This window comes from Cajanus cajan, chromosome 11 (assembly GCF_000230855.2).
Source record: "Cajanus cajan strain Asha chromosome 11, NIPB_CcT2T_4, whole genome shotgun sequence".
Classification (NCBI taxonomy): Eukaryota; Viridiplantae; Streptophyta; class Magnoliopsida; order Fabales; family Fabaceae; genus Cajanus; species Cajanus cajan.
Window position 1 is genome coordinate 4,243,154 of NC_138527.1, and position 16,573 is coordinate 4,259,726.

Here is a 16,573-nt window from a genome sequence, read left to right on the forward strand (position 1 = left end):
CTGCCTTAAATACGCCGGGTGCGTATCTGCCAAGCCCGGCGCATTGAATACTGGCACGTTTGTAACCCTAACTGCGCCGGGCGCGAAACGGCATCGCCCGGTGCCACATCAGATGAGGGCAACTTTTGGAATTCTTCTGATATGGCGCCCGACGTGGAGATCTGCACGCCCAGCGTGACCCTTTAGATGCCCCTTAACCTCCCACTCTCCCACTTCACACGTTTTCACTCTTCACTTTCAAACCTCTCAACTTCCCTCTCACAACTCTCTTTCACTCCCTACAACCCTCTCATCTCCCTCCTTCTCCCTCGCTCAATCACTCTCTCACGTTCACTCCCAACTCAACAACTCATCTCCCACTCTCACGCACTCTCCCATTCTCCTTCTGAAGGCCAAGCGTCCGCGTCAGTTCTCCTCCTTTCCTCCAAGCACTCCAAAAACAAGTAGGATTCCTCACTACTTTCTCTTCTCCGTTTCTTTATCCCTGTTTTCATTTGTTTTTGGGTTTTTGGTTTCCATGGGTTTCTGTTAACCCCCATTGGGGTGTAATTGCGCCAGGCGCGGTGCCTTCGGCTGGAGCTTCGAAACGGACCATTCAAATTACAGAACGGCCCGTTTTGGACTTTGGAACGGTCTGTTCCATGTCCAGAACGGCCCGTTTCAGAATTTGGAACGGACTGTTCCAATTCTAGAACGGCCCGTTTCAACCTTAAGAACGGCCCGTTCTGATCTTGGAACAGTCCGTTCTGGGCCATTTTAAAAAAAAAAAACGCTTACCTGCGCCCAGCGCAATTCATTTTTATGCCTGGCGCAGATGGTTCCAGAGTATCCTCTACTCTCTGCGCCCGGCGCAATTCTGTTTTGCACCCGGCGCGAGTTACTCCAGAGAGTTCTCTATACTCTCTACGCCAGGCGCATGATTCATAAGCCCGGCGCGAATCACCTCTGAACCCTTTCTTTTTGTTGTGTTTATTTTTTTTTAGGTCTAAGGCTAGTTTTCATTTTGGGTTACCTGAATTGGTCATCCTGGTCTATCTTGTTATGCTCATTTTGCTGCCTGGATTTTCCTGTGTTATTTTCTGCAGATGGCCTCCTCAAGCAAGCGCCCCCGTGCTGGCAAATCGGGTCAACCTCCTCGCAAGCCAAGTCGACCCTATTCCGACCTCTTCCTCACCGAGCGGAATGAGACTCATTTTGAGTCTATCAGTAGCAGGAAGTTCATTTTGGAGCGAAGGGTTGAATTAGAAGACAATGAGGCCCCAGAGTTCCAGGCGGAGTTACACAGGCGCCGGTGGGACAAGCTTGGATCCTACCCACTCCCGGCCAACATAGCAGTAGTTAAGGAGTTCTATACCAATGCTCTGAGACAGGAGGGCATTGCGCCATTTACCAGCTATGTTAGGGGTGTGCATGTCCCCTATGATGCCAGGACGATTAATCACTTTCTGGGGACTGAGTTGAGGGCTGATGAGGTGTCTGAGTATGGCAACTACACAATTGACACGATGGATCCGGCAGTAGTAGAGGCTGCTATCTGCATGCCTGGACGTGGGTTCCACAGAAACCGATCTCAGCAGCCTCTCCACGCGAAGCGCCGGGATCTCCTTCTAGTGGTCAGGATTTGGTATGCCTTGGTGCATTCCAACATCCTTCCGTGCTCACATGTCTTAGACCTGTACTGGACTCGGTCCATGCTCATGTACTGCATTATGACACAGAGGACCGTGGACCTGGGCGGCATCATTTGTATAGAGATCTCTGGCTGCGCCAACTCTGCACCTGGCTCCACCCTTGGACATCCTTCACTCATCACGCAGTTATGCCAGCTTGCAGGTGTGGATGTCCATTCGCCTCCGTTTGAGGGTCCTGGCAGGGCCATTAACAGCAGATACATCTCTGCCTATTTCCAGGACCGCGCCCCACCGGCCGTTGCTGCTCCGGAGCCTATCCATGCTGCTGGACCTCAGGAGGACGTGCCCATGGATGATGCTGCTGCTCCAGGCCATCCACTCACTATCCATCAACGTTTTGACGCACTGGAGGGCCGCCTGGAGACCTTTATGCAGAGGCACGAGGGCCAGATGGAGTCTCTCCACCGCGGGCAGATGTTCATATTGGATGCCTTCAGGAGTTTCTCCCTACACTCCGCTCCTGGCTACTAGTTCCCCACCACAGCTGACTATCATGCCTATACTAGCTGGCCTGGGCACCAAACTCCTTTCTTTGGGGGGGGTGGAGCAGCTGCAGATGCTGCTGAGGAGGATGGAGCACCAGTTGTTGATGATGATGATCAGGCCCCGTGATGGATGCATATGGAGCCTGCCTTAGGCCATTTTTATGTTTTTGTTGCAGTTTATTTTTAGTTTGTTTAATTGTTCTTATGTTTGAACTCTATTATTATTATATTTAGTTCTTCTTTGATGATTACTTTGTTGGTTCTTTTTGTGAATAGTCTGCTTTAGCACGGTTTTTAATCTCGTTGATACACGCTTTGCTTGTGGTCGATCCTGGATTGTGGTTTGCTTGATGTTTGTGGTGCGTGTACCTTAGACATTTTCAAGTCACGTTAGATCTTTAGTTCAGGACTAGTTGCATACGGGTTTCAATGTTGATCATAGAACTGAGCTGAGTTTGATAGTTTGTGGATGCATAGCCGGGTGAGGTTTGAGCCTAAATACTGATGAGCGAACTACGCTTAAGTTGCATGATAAAATTTGCTTGAGTTTCCCTGGTGGTTTGCTTATGTTGTGTACTTATGTGATCAAGGCATTCATATTTTCCTTATTTTGTTAACCTTCTAAGCCAAAAAGCCATTTCCACTTTTCACTTGACTCATACCTTCCTAAGCCTAAACACCACACCTTCCACTTGTCCCAAACCATGAAAAATTAACCATAACCTTTGCTTTGGTTAAGAGAGCAAATTGATGACATCAAATAAGTTTGGGGGAGTTGAAGAATGAGGAATTTTGGGAAGAAGAAAGTATGTGGTCAGCCATAAAAAAAAAAAAAAACAAAGCAAAACAAAAACAAAAATATTAAGATGCAAAAGTGTAAATATGCATCTCATAAAGGCTAATGGCTTAGATCCAGTTAAGGGCATGTGCTAAACTGTTGTATTGGGGTATGGAGAGGGATATCATTGTAGAAATTTCAATTGCTCTCTTAAGCCATAACAACTTGAATCCTTGAAAAACCATGAGATACCATGAGATTGCTACTGCTTAACCCAGATTTGCCCTAATAAAGACCTTGTGATAAGTGCTTGCATTTGTTTTACCACTGGTTTCATTTGGAAACGAAGAACAAAGTTGAATCATGTGGCGTGAGTAGTAGACTAGAGAGAAACACTCACCCTGATACACTAGTGTGCATAGAGAGAAACACTTTCCTAGTGAGGAGGCATACACAGATAGTCATTACTCTTCTCAGCTCTTTGATCTCTTTTGAAACCTTTGTTTGCACCTTGTCATGTTCCATTGCAATAATTGTGACTGAAGATCCATCTTAGGTTCATGCTTGCGAAAGGAAAATACAAGTGAACTGGGATGTAGAATTTGACACACTTGCATTGCTTGCTATCTGCTAGATTGATTACCTGTTGCTTGAGGGCAAGCAAGGTTCTATGTTTGGGGGAGTTGTTAAGTCTCAATTATACCTCTTTTTGGACAAGACTTAATAAACAATTTCACTCATTCTTTGAACCATTGCAATTCAATTGTTCTCTTTTTGGTTCATTTTGTGTGCAGATATAACTAACCCAAATTTAGCTAACAATACCTTAATACACCTCATTTTTGTGCAGGTATTGAGCTAGAGACTTGAGGACTGAAGACCCTTAGGATTGGAAATCTAAGGAGTAGGGAGCAGAGCAGAGTGGCTGCGCCGGACGCAACATTACCCGCGCCAGGCTTGAGAAGAACAGAGTGCCTCGTCTTTGCAAGCAATATATGCACGCCGGGCGCAAAAGGAATTGCACCGGGCGTGTTCTGAGGCAGAGAATACTTGACCTCACAGGAAGGCCTCACGCTGGGCGTGAAGACTTACATGCCAGGCGCGAAACCCTAATCTGATCTCCCCAAGCTCGTATTTGAAGCCATTTTCGAGGGTTTCTCCCTCATTCACGCAGGGGTGCCTCCTTGGAGCTGTAGAAGGAATTCTCAGAGCTTGGGAACGTTCGTGTGTGGATCTTTCCTTCGGTTCTTCACTTCTCCTTTCATCTCTATTTTGTATTTACCCTCATTGTTGAGTGGTTCCACCCATTTTTGTGGGGTTAGATGTAACCAACGTACTCTATTGTAATCCTTACATTTTTAATGATATATATATTTATTGTTTCATTCTTTGTTGTGTACGTTTCTACGCTTAATGCTTGCTTTGGATTGATCACCCTTTGCATGATTTAAGGTTCCATTGAGTATTGGGAAATACCATTGAAACTAGTTCTGGAACATATGCCTAGTGGAGATTGTATCTAGGGATAGAGCTTGACCCATTAGTAGTCTTAAACCCTAATCGGTAATGCGGGTGTAAGTATTGGGTACTCAAGGGATTGATATTCAATATCCGCACCTAGGCTCTTTCTCTAAGGGATTAGGTTTGAGTAAACTTATGGGTTGACTAAGCAATGTATGTAACAAGAGATTAAGGATTCATTAGTGTAACGTTTGGTGAAATCTGACCCCCACAACCTCACAAAACCATTATACCATTTCTATCCTTTTCCACTCACAAACCAATATTTATTTATAGCTTTCATTCCAATAGTCACAACTTTGAATTCACATGACAAACTATGAAATTGGAATTATTCTTTAGTCACGAATAGTCAATAAATGCTTATTTTACCTTCTAATCCCTGTGGATACGATATTTTTACTACTTGAACGGCCGGTATACTTGCCGTGTTTGAGACCGTTGATAGAATTAAACTGATTTACAATTATAACAAAAGTACTTAAACGGAAATCTCAACACTCCTCCTTGAGATTTTTCTTCATCACTTCAAGCTTTAATCTTTATCATCCTTTACACTTCTTTGTTGGATCTCTTTCAAGTAGATAAGTAGCAACAAATTTAACATCTTAGAGCTTAATATTAATTTTCTCACTTGAAATAAGAATCCTTGCAATTTCCTTAATCCACTTTCCATATTGAAAAACCTTTTCCATGAGAATTGCAACAACATTATCAACATTATTCTTTTTCATAAAATTTATTGTTGAGTTGATAAGAAGAAGTACAAAATTCCAACCAAATTCTTCCAATTAAAAACTTTATTTCTTCCATTGGCCAAAGTCATAACCATGATTATTACAACTTCCATGACCCATAAATTAAAAAGGATTCTCTATAAATCCCAAGAGCTTTGAAACCTCATTTTCTTTCTTCTCTTCAAGTTTGTTATTTCAAAAGGTCACTTTATCATGAGTAACTTCTACTGTGAGCCCATTTGAATCACATTTTAGAGTCTGAAATGCCTCTTCAAGTTACCCATTTTTCAAATCTTCATCTTTAATGGACATAAGCTATTGGAAAATTTTTATACCAATAACATGCGTGACTTTTTTTTTTTCCACAGTATTGGAAAAATTTTATCTCTCATTTTAATGGAGATAAGCTCAAAGCCATAAGGATAAAAAATTGTGCATCCCATATTTTTAAAATACAAAGAATAATTCTTTTAAAGCATTTGTCCCACACTTAAAAGATTTTGATTTATTTCAGGCACAAATAAAACATTTGAAATATATTTTATACTTGAAGGAGTTTCAACAACAACAACTCCTTTACCTTTGACATCAACACTTTCTCCATTGTCTATGGTGACTTTGGAGATTTGGGTCTGATTTAATTCCTTGAAATTTGTAGCATCATGAGTCATGTGCTTTGTGCATTCACTTTCTATGAGCCATGTTTCTTTTCTTTTGCTCGTTGAATAAGACATAGAAACAAATAGATGTTCCTCATGTTGCTCTTCATGCTCCACAATTTGGGCTTGATGTTCCTGTGGGTTTGTTTTATTTTTATAAACCTTTTCCACATGACCAAACGAATTGCAGGCCCTACATTTAATGCTTGGCCTAAACCAACAAAATTTTTTGATATGGTTTTTCTTCTTATAGTGACAACATGGTGGAAACTTTTTTTTCCAACCTTTTTCGTTGTTGTTTTTTCTTGTTTTTTTTTGCCTCTTGTGTATGCAATAAAAACACCTTCAATATTTTCTTCCATCCTTAAAGATCTTCTTTGTTCAGTAGCTTGCAGAGCATTGACAAACTCTGCAATTGATATTTGAGAAAAATCTTTATTTTCTTCAAGAAAAGAGATTTTGGATTCAAACCTCTCTAGAAGACATACCAAGATTTTCTCCTCAACACGTTGATCACTAAGCTTTTCACCAAGTAATCTGATTTGGGTAACAATCTTCAAAAGTTTGTCAGTAAAATCTTTGACAAATTCATTTTCTTTCATTTTTATAGTTTCAAACTCTCTCGTAAGGTTCAACACCTGCATTTTCTCTCTCGTTCTTTTCACTCCCTTGGAACTCCTCCTGTAGCTTATCCCATGCCTCTTTTGTTGTCTCAAGAGTCAGAATCTTGATAAATACATCATCATATAGGGCTGCCTGTATAATGGCAAGAACTCTTCCTTCTTTTGTTACTTCATCATTGTGACTCCTCATTTGAGTAGTTGGATTTTTTAGTAATGAAGGAGGATTACTTCCATTTTCCACTATAACTCACAAACTTTGAGCTCTGAAATAAGTCCTCATTTTTGTAGCTCACAAATGATAGTTTTCACCTACAAATATAGGGGGTGGAGGTAAAGAATTACTACCAGAAACCATTTTTGAGTTTAAAGGTTTTTTTTGGGGGATTTTTTTTGCTGGTTCTCTCTTTTTTTCATTTTTGTCTGTCACATGCTATTAAAGATCAATGAAGCTCTTGATAACATGTTGTAAACATAATATGAAAAACAGAGATGTATGACAAAACAAAATATAGATGTTCAGATTAGAAAATCTATAGCATCAAAAAAAAGGGACAAAAAATTGATATGATATATTTGAATTATGAACTCAGTTTTTTACACTATGAAAGTGTTTACCGTAAGTACTTAAATACTAAAACTGACTAACTCTTGATTGGGTAAAGCAAACAACAAAATATGACTAAACTAACAAGAAAACATCATTTGTCTACACAATTTACTTTTTCTAAATATAAACAACCTTTAACCAAACTTACAAGTAAAACATGATGAAATCGCAGAAACTTTAAAATATTTAATTATGACAGTGGAAAAATATCAATTGCCAACACTCTCACCAACATGATCAACTCATTATAGTGTAAAGTGGTACATCTTGTTGTAATCTCATTTCTAAGTCGAATTAAACATAAGTCTTGAATTAAGGAATACAAGTGTCAAACTACTTGTTTTAATATTCAAAATTTTAAAATCAGACTATTTTCAAACTGGGAAGAAAATTAAGTAACGATATAGAAAGTCCTAAAGTATAATTTTAATATCTATTTAATTATATTATAATAAAATTCATGAATAATAAGAATAAAAAAGTTATTTTTATTGATTTTTTTTTCTATTATGTACTTAAGAAGGGAAAAGGTAAACAACGACATGCTTTTTAGTAAACCTTTCAAATTACTCCTCAAAATTGCATTACCTGAATAATACTTCTCTGAAATTTTCAAAACCCTTTGCTATTTTTTTTATTTTATTTTATAAAACATCGTCATTAATAAAATGGAAAAAGACTATGATTAATGACTGTATTCATAAAAGTTAATTAGAAACTAACGATTTTTATAAGTTAGAAAATAAAATGTGCAACTAATTATATACATAATCTCAAAAATTAATTTAGAAATTTGCTTAATATTTTTGTTAACATGAGAACGACAAAGAAAGCCTTTATGTGTTTTTTTTTCTAAAATCTATATTACATGCATATTGCAATAAACCTTATGAACATATGAAAATGGAACCTTATTTATTTATCTCAAAATGCTACAAAATAATTAAATCTGGAAGAACATAATTACTGCAAATGGGAATATGAGGTACGATGCTCAAAGAATCCACAAAAGGGTTATTGGTTGTGATGATAGGCACACTTGTCCCATTGGAGGGACTATCCGTTACATCAACAATTAAATCATCATCAAATACCTCCCATTGGTCAGTGATCACAGTCCTCAAATTTGATTGCTTCTGCTCCGAAATGGTGGCAGTGGCACCACGATCTCTCACCACAATGGCGTTGTTATTCTCATATGTCGCAACCCCATTATCATCACCATTATTACCCTCCAAGTTTTTCCTCTCGGAGACACCACCATCCCTTATTGTTTGTAGTTCATGAATGTCTTTCTCATCGATCCTCAAAATTTCGGGGCAATCGGAAATGTTAAGGACCCCAATGTCTCTACAAAAATCAAAGTACATAGTCATCTTACCACCTTGCATTTGAACCTTTTTCACAACTTCAAGACCAATCGATGCTTCCTCTTTTCCACCCGTGTCAATTATTCTCCACAACACTAGATGAACCCTCTTGGAAAATTTACTATACAATTCCAAAACCTCGTCCATAACACAATCCATGGCCTCAAGAATAAGCACGATGTTCATGTGGGGGATCCTAGGCTTGATTTCTAGAAGCAAATCAATCAAACCAAGCATCGTCTCCAAGCTTTGCAACTCCTCCATCACACTCTTGTCCTCTTTCGTTGCCTCGAATCTCACAAACGATGACTTATGGTCCAAGTATGCAAAGTAGGAACGAACAAAGGCATTGAAAACCCATGCCTTGTGAGGGTTTATGTGTCCATCACTGAAGTGTGTCAAATCAAATGGCAACCTTCCCATTTTTTGCACCGCGGGTAGGTCAAAACAAAACACCCCATGAATGAGCATTAACCCCTTGAGTGCCACGACCCATGAACGAGTCTTTTCCATTCTTGTGGAGAGAATGCAGAGAAGCGGTTTAAGGTACAAGGGTGAGGTGCGTAGCCATTTGAAAACCCTTTGAACGCTCTTGTAATCCATGCATTGTTCATCGTGGCTAGTGGCCTTGATGATCACTGTTTCAAGACCAGGGTTCTTACACGGGCCACTCGGTGAGAGCTTTGCGATCAAAATGCTGTACCTATCCTTCAATGCTCCCGCGGCCTTTTTCCATAGCCTCATTTTCTTTTTGTTTGTAATCGTTTTTCTCTACACCACACGTATCTTGTACTGAATGCAGTGCTCTTTGAGTCGGATAAGACCACAATGGACGTATCCTGTATTGGAGGTGATTTGTTCGAGATGGATAAGATCACTAGAGAAGACCAAACTCTTCTTCTGAGTATTTGTTTATTTTGTTTGTGATCGATGATGCAATGCATGAACACAAAGGTGGTGAAGAAATTTCGTTCAAGGGTTTTCTTCCCTTCTTAATTTCTTCACCTCCTTTGGAATGTGTGAGAATTGGTGATAGTTTTTGGAATTATGTTGAATCATGACACAACCGATTTGTCCAACCATGATGTGCGCTGTACTCATTTATATTGTTTGTGTCGCCAAGTATTTTTGGTATTGATGTGGTGGAATTCGTCAAGGTTGTTATGCCGCGTGCTACAAAGATGGGTCATCCCTAAACACATTAATATCCAAGCTTCTTTTAACGACATATAGAAATTTTCATTGATTAAACTATTAAGAATAAGTAGTATCTGTTTACAGCCATGGTGTCAAAAATAGAATCGTGAATCATTGTGAACTGTGTCAAACTGTCACATTCTAATTAACGCCAATAATGTTGGGGTTTTCACTTCACTCGTTTTCACTTAACATGATGAAGTGTTGATTTGAGAAAAAAATTATAATTTTATTATCTACTAGTTAGAAATTAAAATATTTTATTTTATTTTTAAAAATAAAATTACTTTTGCTTTTTGTATAAGTATTTAAAAATAGAAAATAAAATAAAATAATAATTTATAATTAAGATAAATATTAAAAAAATATTTAACCAAAATAAACATTGCATAGAGTTAGAACCTTCACATTTCCTTGAGTATTGACTAGTGAGTAAATCACATGAGTTTGACATTACATCCTAACTTAAAATCTTAAAACATTGAGTTAATAAGTCATTATCACTTATATACTACTTAACATGTCAAATTTTATTCAATATGAGACTCTCATTAACACTCTCTTCAAGTGTGAGTCTCTAACACATGGTATACTCTCCTTCAAGTGAGTTTTTTTTTTCTTTTTGAATCCATGAGTATTCAATGATTGCCTACTTGTATCGTTGTTAGCTCACATCAATGAGACATGTTTTGCACACCACAAACAAGGGACACTAGTGTGCCAAAGACACTTTATGATGGGTATTTTGGACATTTTATGTCGATTAGGAACACTTCATAAATCATGATAACATAATGTCCATGTGACACCCTCTACCCCAACATACATATAGAATAATTATAAAACATATTCTTGGGTTAAATAATATCTTTAGAATTAAAACAATAGTTTCATTAACATAAGAGTAGAGAATTCACATTTGTAAACTTAAATCATGGCCAAATGCGAAATTCATAGAAAAATGAAACATGAGTCTTTCCAAAACAATTACAATAATGAAATCCTAAACTAAGCCTAGCTATGCCTCGATATCACATATCCTATTAGAGCATACCCAACTGAAGCCTGAGCCTCATCACCAACATCCTCATGCTGATGATCACCTGTAACACAATTTAAACACATATAAAGAACAATAAGGGAGTGAGAAACATCTCACTCGGTTCCAGATGTAGAAATAATAGTTAGGTAACACACACACAAATCATACAAGCACAGCCATAGCTACTCATTAGTCAGATGCAAATTCAATTTTTACACATAATACATACACAGTCATTCATCATGCAAGGATATCATGGACTCGACTCATAGATGCATGCATGTGGCGCCAGTCACGTGTCTCATAATCATACATCATAGCTTGTTACATCACTGGTGACCTTAAGGTACACCTTGTTAGCTTGTTACATCACTGGTGACCCTAAGGTACACCTTGTTAGCTTGTTACATCACTGGTGATCCTAAGGTACATCTTGTTAGCTTGTTACATCACTGGTGACGTTAAGGTACACCTTGTTAGCTTGTTACATCATTGGTGACCCTAAGGTACACCTTATTACATCATGAGTGACCCTAAGGTACACTTTGTTAGCTTGTTACATCATTGGTGACCCTAAGGTACATCTTATTACATCATTGGTGACCCTAAGGTACTTTTTAGATCTTCCTTTTGGGTAAAGAACGTGTAGCTATTCATATCGTGATCACTCCAACATATGACATCAAAGTTAGGATTTGGTGCTATCCATTTCAATGTTTTAGAAGTTGTGTTATCATTGTTAATTTGGTGTTTGAACCACTTTGAGAATGTTGTATTATGCTCATTGATCAACCATTTCTCAAGCATTCACGAATGATTTTTTTTCACCATGTCCTTGTGAACAGTTAGGTATGGTACAACTTCACTAATGTTATTTAATACATACAAATGTGTCTGCAACACTTCTTGTGTGTAACTCATAATCTTTGCATTTCATAAACCCTTACCAATAATTCTTCCACATTAATGATGGGACTTACATATCCCTAAAACTTCAACTTCTAACAAATATTCGGTAGAAAACTTAATAGCTTCCTCTACAATATATCTTTCAACACTTGATGCTTTTGGACAGTGTTGGTTCTTCACATATCCTTTTAATACCTTCATGTATTGCTCAATTGGGTACATCCACCGTAAGGAAACTAACCATAAAATCTAATTTCTTTGAGTAAATGCACAATTAAGTGAACCATGATGTCAAAAAATGATGGAGGAAAATATATCTCCAATTGACACAATATAAGAACTATTTATTTTCTAACTCATCCAACATTTTAGGATCAATCATTTTACTAAAAATTGCATTAAAGAATAAGCACAATCTAATTATGGCATATCTAACATTATTAGGTAATATATCCCAAATGGCCACTAGGAGCAACTGTTGCATCAAGATATGACAATCTTGAGACTTTAAACCTAGTAATTTAAGATCTTTCATTGAGACAAGCCTTTTGACATTGAAAGAATAACCACTTAATGCACTATACCAATACCCCATTAGGAGATTATTGCGACAGAAAAAGAATCGACGTGGTTGTCGCCACCCGCCGAAATGGACCTTGGCATTCGCGACGATGGTCGGACTCTTTTTAAAGTTTTGAAAAATGATGGATTGTTAGAACGACTTATTCTCAAACTGAGACCTCATCGAACTAACAATTTTATTAAATGATTCACCAATCCATGTTAATCCCAAGCGGGACCCTCCATGGATTAGTGGTTTTCGCAAAAAGAAGGGTTCTTGGAGTCGCCACCAATGTTTTACTCAAAACATTGGAAAAAGGGATAAGGCAATTGATTTTCGCAAATCAACCTTGGCCATTACAACCAGAGTTGGGTAAGGGAGTCGGTTACGTGCGGGGAAGGTGTTAGCACCCCACAACGCCCCTTTCGGGTTCCCTATGACGGATTATTTCATAAATAACAGTGTAAAATTACTAAATTACCCCTATTTATTAGAAACGATTATAAACGAGATATCTACATGATGAAAAATGTAATGCAACAATCAGAAAGCAATAAAAGGAAGGATTTGAAAAAGAAACCTTTGAAGCGTGCTTTTATATATTCAAACAGACGTTAGGAGGCTTTTTGGAGCTCCTTCACACTACACGCTTGCTCGCTCCTTCCTAAAGATTAATTTTTACTATGGAAATCAGAAAGATTTCCCTTCGACTAGTTCGAATCCTCAAGCTAAATGCTCAGAACTCAAGAACTTCGTCGGATCGGCTCTCGAAGAAACTTCTAGGGCAGAACACTGCTCAAAAACCCCAGAATGCTCAACAAGAGAGTCCAAAAGTATGGAAAAGTGTCCAAAATGTGTGGAATGACGTCCAAATGACGTCCTATATATAGGAGTGAGGCGCAGTACGGCCTCTGACATCAATACGGCCCGTACTGAAGTTTTGAACTACAGTACGGCCGTATTGAATTCAGTACGGCCGTACTGAAGTTTAAAAACTTCAGTACGGCCGTATTGGTTTCAGTACGGCCGTATTGTAGTTCAAATTGTTCAGTACGGCCGTACTGAACTTCTAGGAGGCCGTATTGAGCTCCAATCCTCCCACATCCTTATTTTAAGCTACTCTAAGACTTCTAAACCTATGAAGAATCATCCTAGGGTCTTCCAGGGTCTTCCAGGAGTCCTTTCGGCTGACTTTCCTTCGGTCTTCGAGAGTCTTCGAGTCTTATTTCCGACCCGGACAATTTTAGGGGTCTACAGCTGCCCCCCCTTTACTTAGTCAAACGACTTTTTGGTGTACCGGTTGACAAGTAAAGGAGTTGACCCAATTGTCCGGGGAATAAGCCATCCTTCCGACTTGTAGTGTCTTCCGGTGGAAAATTGTTGAGTAGCCTCTCCAGGTTGAGTATTAGTCGTCGTCTCTCCAGGCTCGTGCATACCTCGGTGTTTCTGACAACCTCGGTAGCTGAGTACCGCCTCTCCAGGCTCTGCCTCCGTGTTTCTGACGACGTTAGCAGTTGCACACCTCCGTGTTTCTGACGACGTTGGTGGCTGAGTACCGCCTCTCCAGGCTCTGCCTTTGTGTTTCTGACGACATTGGCAGTTGCATACCTCCGTTGTTTCTGACGACGGGGTAGCTGAGTACCGCCTCTCCAGGCTCTGTCTCGGTGTTTCTGACAACCTTGACAGTTGCATACCTCCGTTGTTTCTGACGACGGGGTAGCTGAGTACCGCCTCTCCAGGCTCTGCCTCGGTGTTTCTGACAACCTTGGCAGCTGAGTTTGCCCTCTCCAGGGTCTGCGGTTTGCCCTCCCCAGGGTTGCATACCTCCGTGTTTCTGACGACGGGGTAGCTGAGTACCGCCTCTCCAGGCTCTGTCTCGGTGTTTCTGACAACCTTGACAGCTGAGTTTGCCCTCTCCAGGGTCTGCGGTTTGCCCTCCCCAGGGTTGCGTACCTCCGTGCTTCTGGTCACTTTGGTAGCGTGAGTTTGCCCTCTCCAGGGTCTGCGGTTTGCCCTCCCTAGGGTCTGCCTCCGTGTTTCTGACGACGTTGGCAGTGTGAGTTTGCCCTCTCCAGGGATTTGTGATGATTTTGTCTCCACAGTCCACGATGCTGCTTCGACGATTGTTTTTGATTTTTGTGCCACTGAGGGCTGGATAACGCAGGGATCCGTCTAGGGGATGTGCAGTTACTCATAGGTTCTTGTGTCCCAACTTTCCATTGCGTAGTTGGTGCCCACTGGGGAATTTCTGATTCCTTGGGGGTGCAGACACAAAGATGCTCCTTTTGAGGTGAGCGATGCCTTATGATTGGATGACGTCCTTTCGACGTTGGTGGAGTATCCCGGTTATCCTTATTCGGGTGACTCTTTTGATTTTCTTGGTTTTGTTGCCTCTGCGTAGGCTGTTATCCGCTGGGGGATTCTGTCGTTAATTTTGATTAGCCTCTTCTGTTAGGCGGATCATCTTGACGTTCAATGATTGGCTGAATGCCGAATTCCGCTTGGGGAATGATTATTGATCTTTTTTGGATTTTCTCTTTTTGAAGGAGTGCCTCTGAGTAGGCGAATGATCTTGATGTTCGGTGTTCGGCTGAGTGCCGGATTCCGCTTGGGGAATGGTTATTGATCTTTTTGATTTTTCTCTTTTTGAAGGAGTGCCTCTGAGTAGGCGAATGATCTTGATGTTTGGTGTTCGGCTGAATGCCGGATTCCGCTTGGGGAATGGTTGTTGATGTTTTTGATTTTTTTCTTTTTTTGAAGGAGTGCCTCTGAGTAAGCGAATGGGGATTGAAGATCTTATGTATCCCAGAGTATTATTTAGAAAGCCTCTTCAGGCTTAGCTTCACTCGTCGCTCGAGTTGGAAAGCTATCTTCCACTGAGGAAGTCAAAGTCCTTTGACTCGGATATTCTGTTCGGATGATCATGCTTCCATTAGGGAATCTTGCTGATCTTGCGCTGATAGCTTTCACTGGGAGTTCGGCCCAAGAGTGCAAGCTGAGATGTCTCTGGGAAGTATTATTTTGGCAAGCCTCTCCAGGCTCAGTTATTCTGTACGATTGGGGAGTATTATTTCGGCAAGCCTCTTCAGGCTCAGTTATTCTGTATGATGAGGGAGTATTATTTCGGCAAGCCTCTCCAGGCTCAGTTATTCTGTACGATGGGGGAGTATTATTTCGGCAAGCCTCTCCAGGCTCAGTTATTCTGTACGATGGGGGAGTATTATTTCGGCAAGCCTCTCCAGGCTCAGTTATTCTGTATGATGAGGGAGTATTATTTCGGCAAGCCTCTCCAGGCTCAGTTATTCTGTATGATGCAGTTGATTTTCTGAATTTTTGCCTTTTTTGTCATTTTTTGGCTTTTTCTGTTGACTGCTGTCATACACAAGCAATTTTTTTCTATTTTTCTATTTTATGCGATTGCCTCATGATAAGGTCTTTAAATGTGCAACTAAAGGCCAATATGGCTGTATCCATTTCAGTACGCCTGTATTGAGTTAAAAATTTGTTCATAACCCTAATTTTAGTACGGGCGTACTGAACATGGTACGGGCACATTGTTTTTTCTGAAGTTTATATATATATATATATTTTTTTTTGTTTTTTTGTTTTTTTTGTTTTTTTGTTTTTTTGTTTGTTTTTTCAATAAACAGAGAATAAGTGATCTTCCAGTACACCTATCATCTGTATGCATGTATGCGGTATGATGCACCTACTTCTATTTGATTTATTTTTCAAAAGAATTAACCGATGTGTTTCTTTGCTTGGATTTTTGCCATTCCTCTAGACGGGCTGTGCGCTGCCGATTTCTGTAACCGAGGAATGATGCGTGTTATATCGAGATTGGTGTCATCAACCAAGTGATCCTTCCCTTCCTTTAGAAGACATGTCAACCCTCCTATTGACCACTATATCTCCATGTTTCCACTAGATTATTCTAAAATCGTTTGGGACAAGAGAAAAGAAAGGAAAGATATTTTTGTTCAAAAGTTTGTGTTTTAGAGGGGATTATTTATTGTTTTGAAAGCGGTTTTTGTAAGAATGGCTGGCCAAGGTAGGCTCGTGTGTTTAGGCTTTGTTTGATTAAACACTTATGAAGTTAAGAAAGTCTTGACGTTGTGATTCGACAACTTAGATAATTTTCCTTGAACCTTTCTTTTTGAATTCGGCTCATGGTACCATCGTGGATTTCTTTTGCTTTTTTGATTGTCCTTATTTTTGCCTAAAACACCCTTTTGTGGCGTCTTAGCGGACCTTTGTTTTTGTTCATTTTTGCAACCCTAATTTTTGCCTAGGTCACCCTTTCGTGGGATTCCTAACGGGTCTTTTGCTCTTATTTTTGCGCAGCCCCCTTTTTGGGTTTCCTGCCGAGCTTTTTTTGTTTTTATGATTTTT

The 16,573-nt window shown here is 39.7% G+C and overlaps 1 protein-coding gene and 1 pseudogene across 1 annotated transcript; both read right to left on the bottom strand.

The window, feature by feature from the left end:
- Window positions 1-3,004: 3,004 nt before the first annotated feature.
- Window positions 3,005-7,469, bottom strand: LOC145953135 (uncharacterized; annotated as a pseudogene).
- A 530-nt stretch (window positions 7,470-7,999) lies between these two features.
- On the bottom strand, window positions 8,000-9,562 carry LOC109790290 (putative clathrin assembly protein At1g25240). Its single transcript, XM_020349410.3, has one exon. The coding sequence runs from the start codon at window positions 9,213-9,215 to the stop codon at window positions 8,034-8,036; it is 1,182 nt and encodes a 393-aa protein (XP_020204999.1). The 5' UTR covers window positions 9,216-9,562; the 3' UTR covers window positions 8,000-8,033.
- Window positions 9,563-16,573: the final 7,011 nt, after the last annotated feature.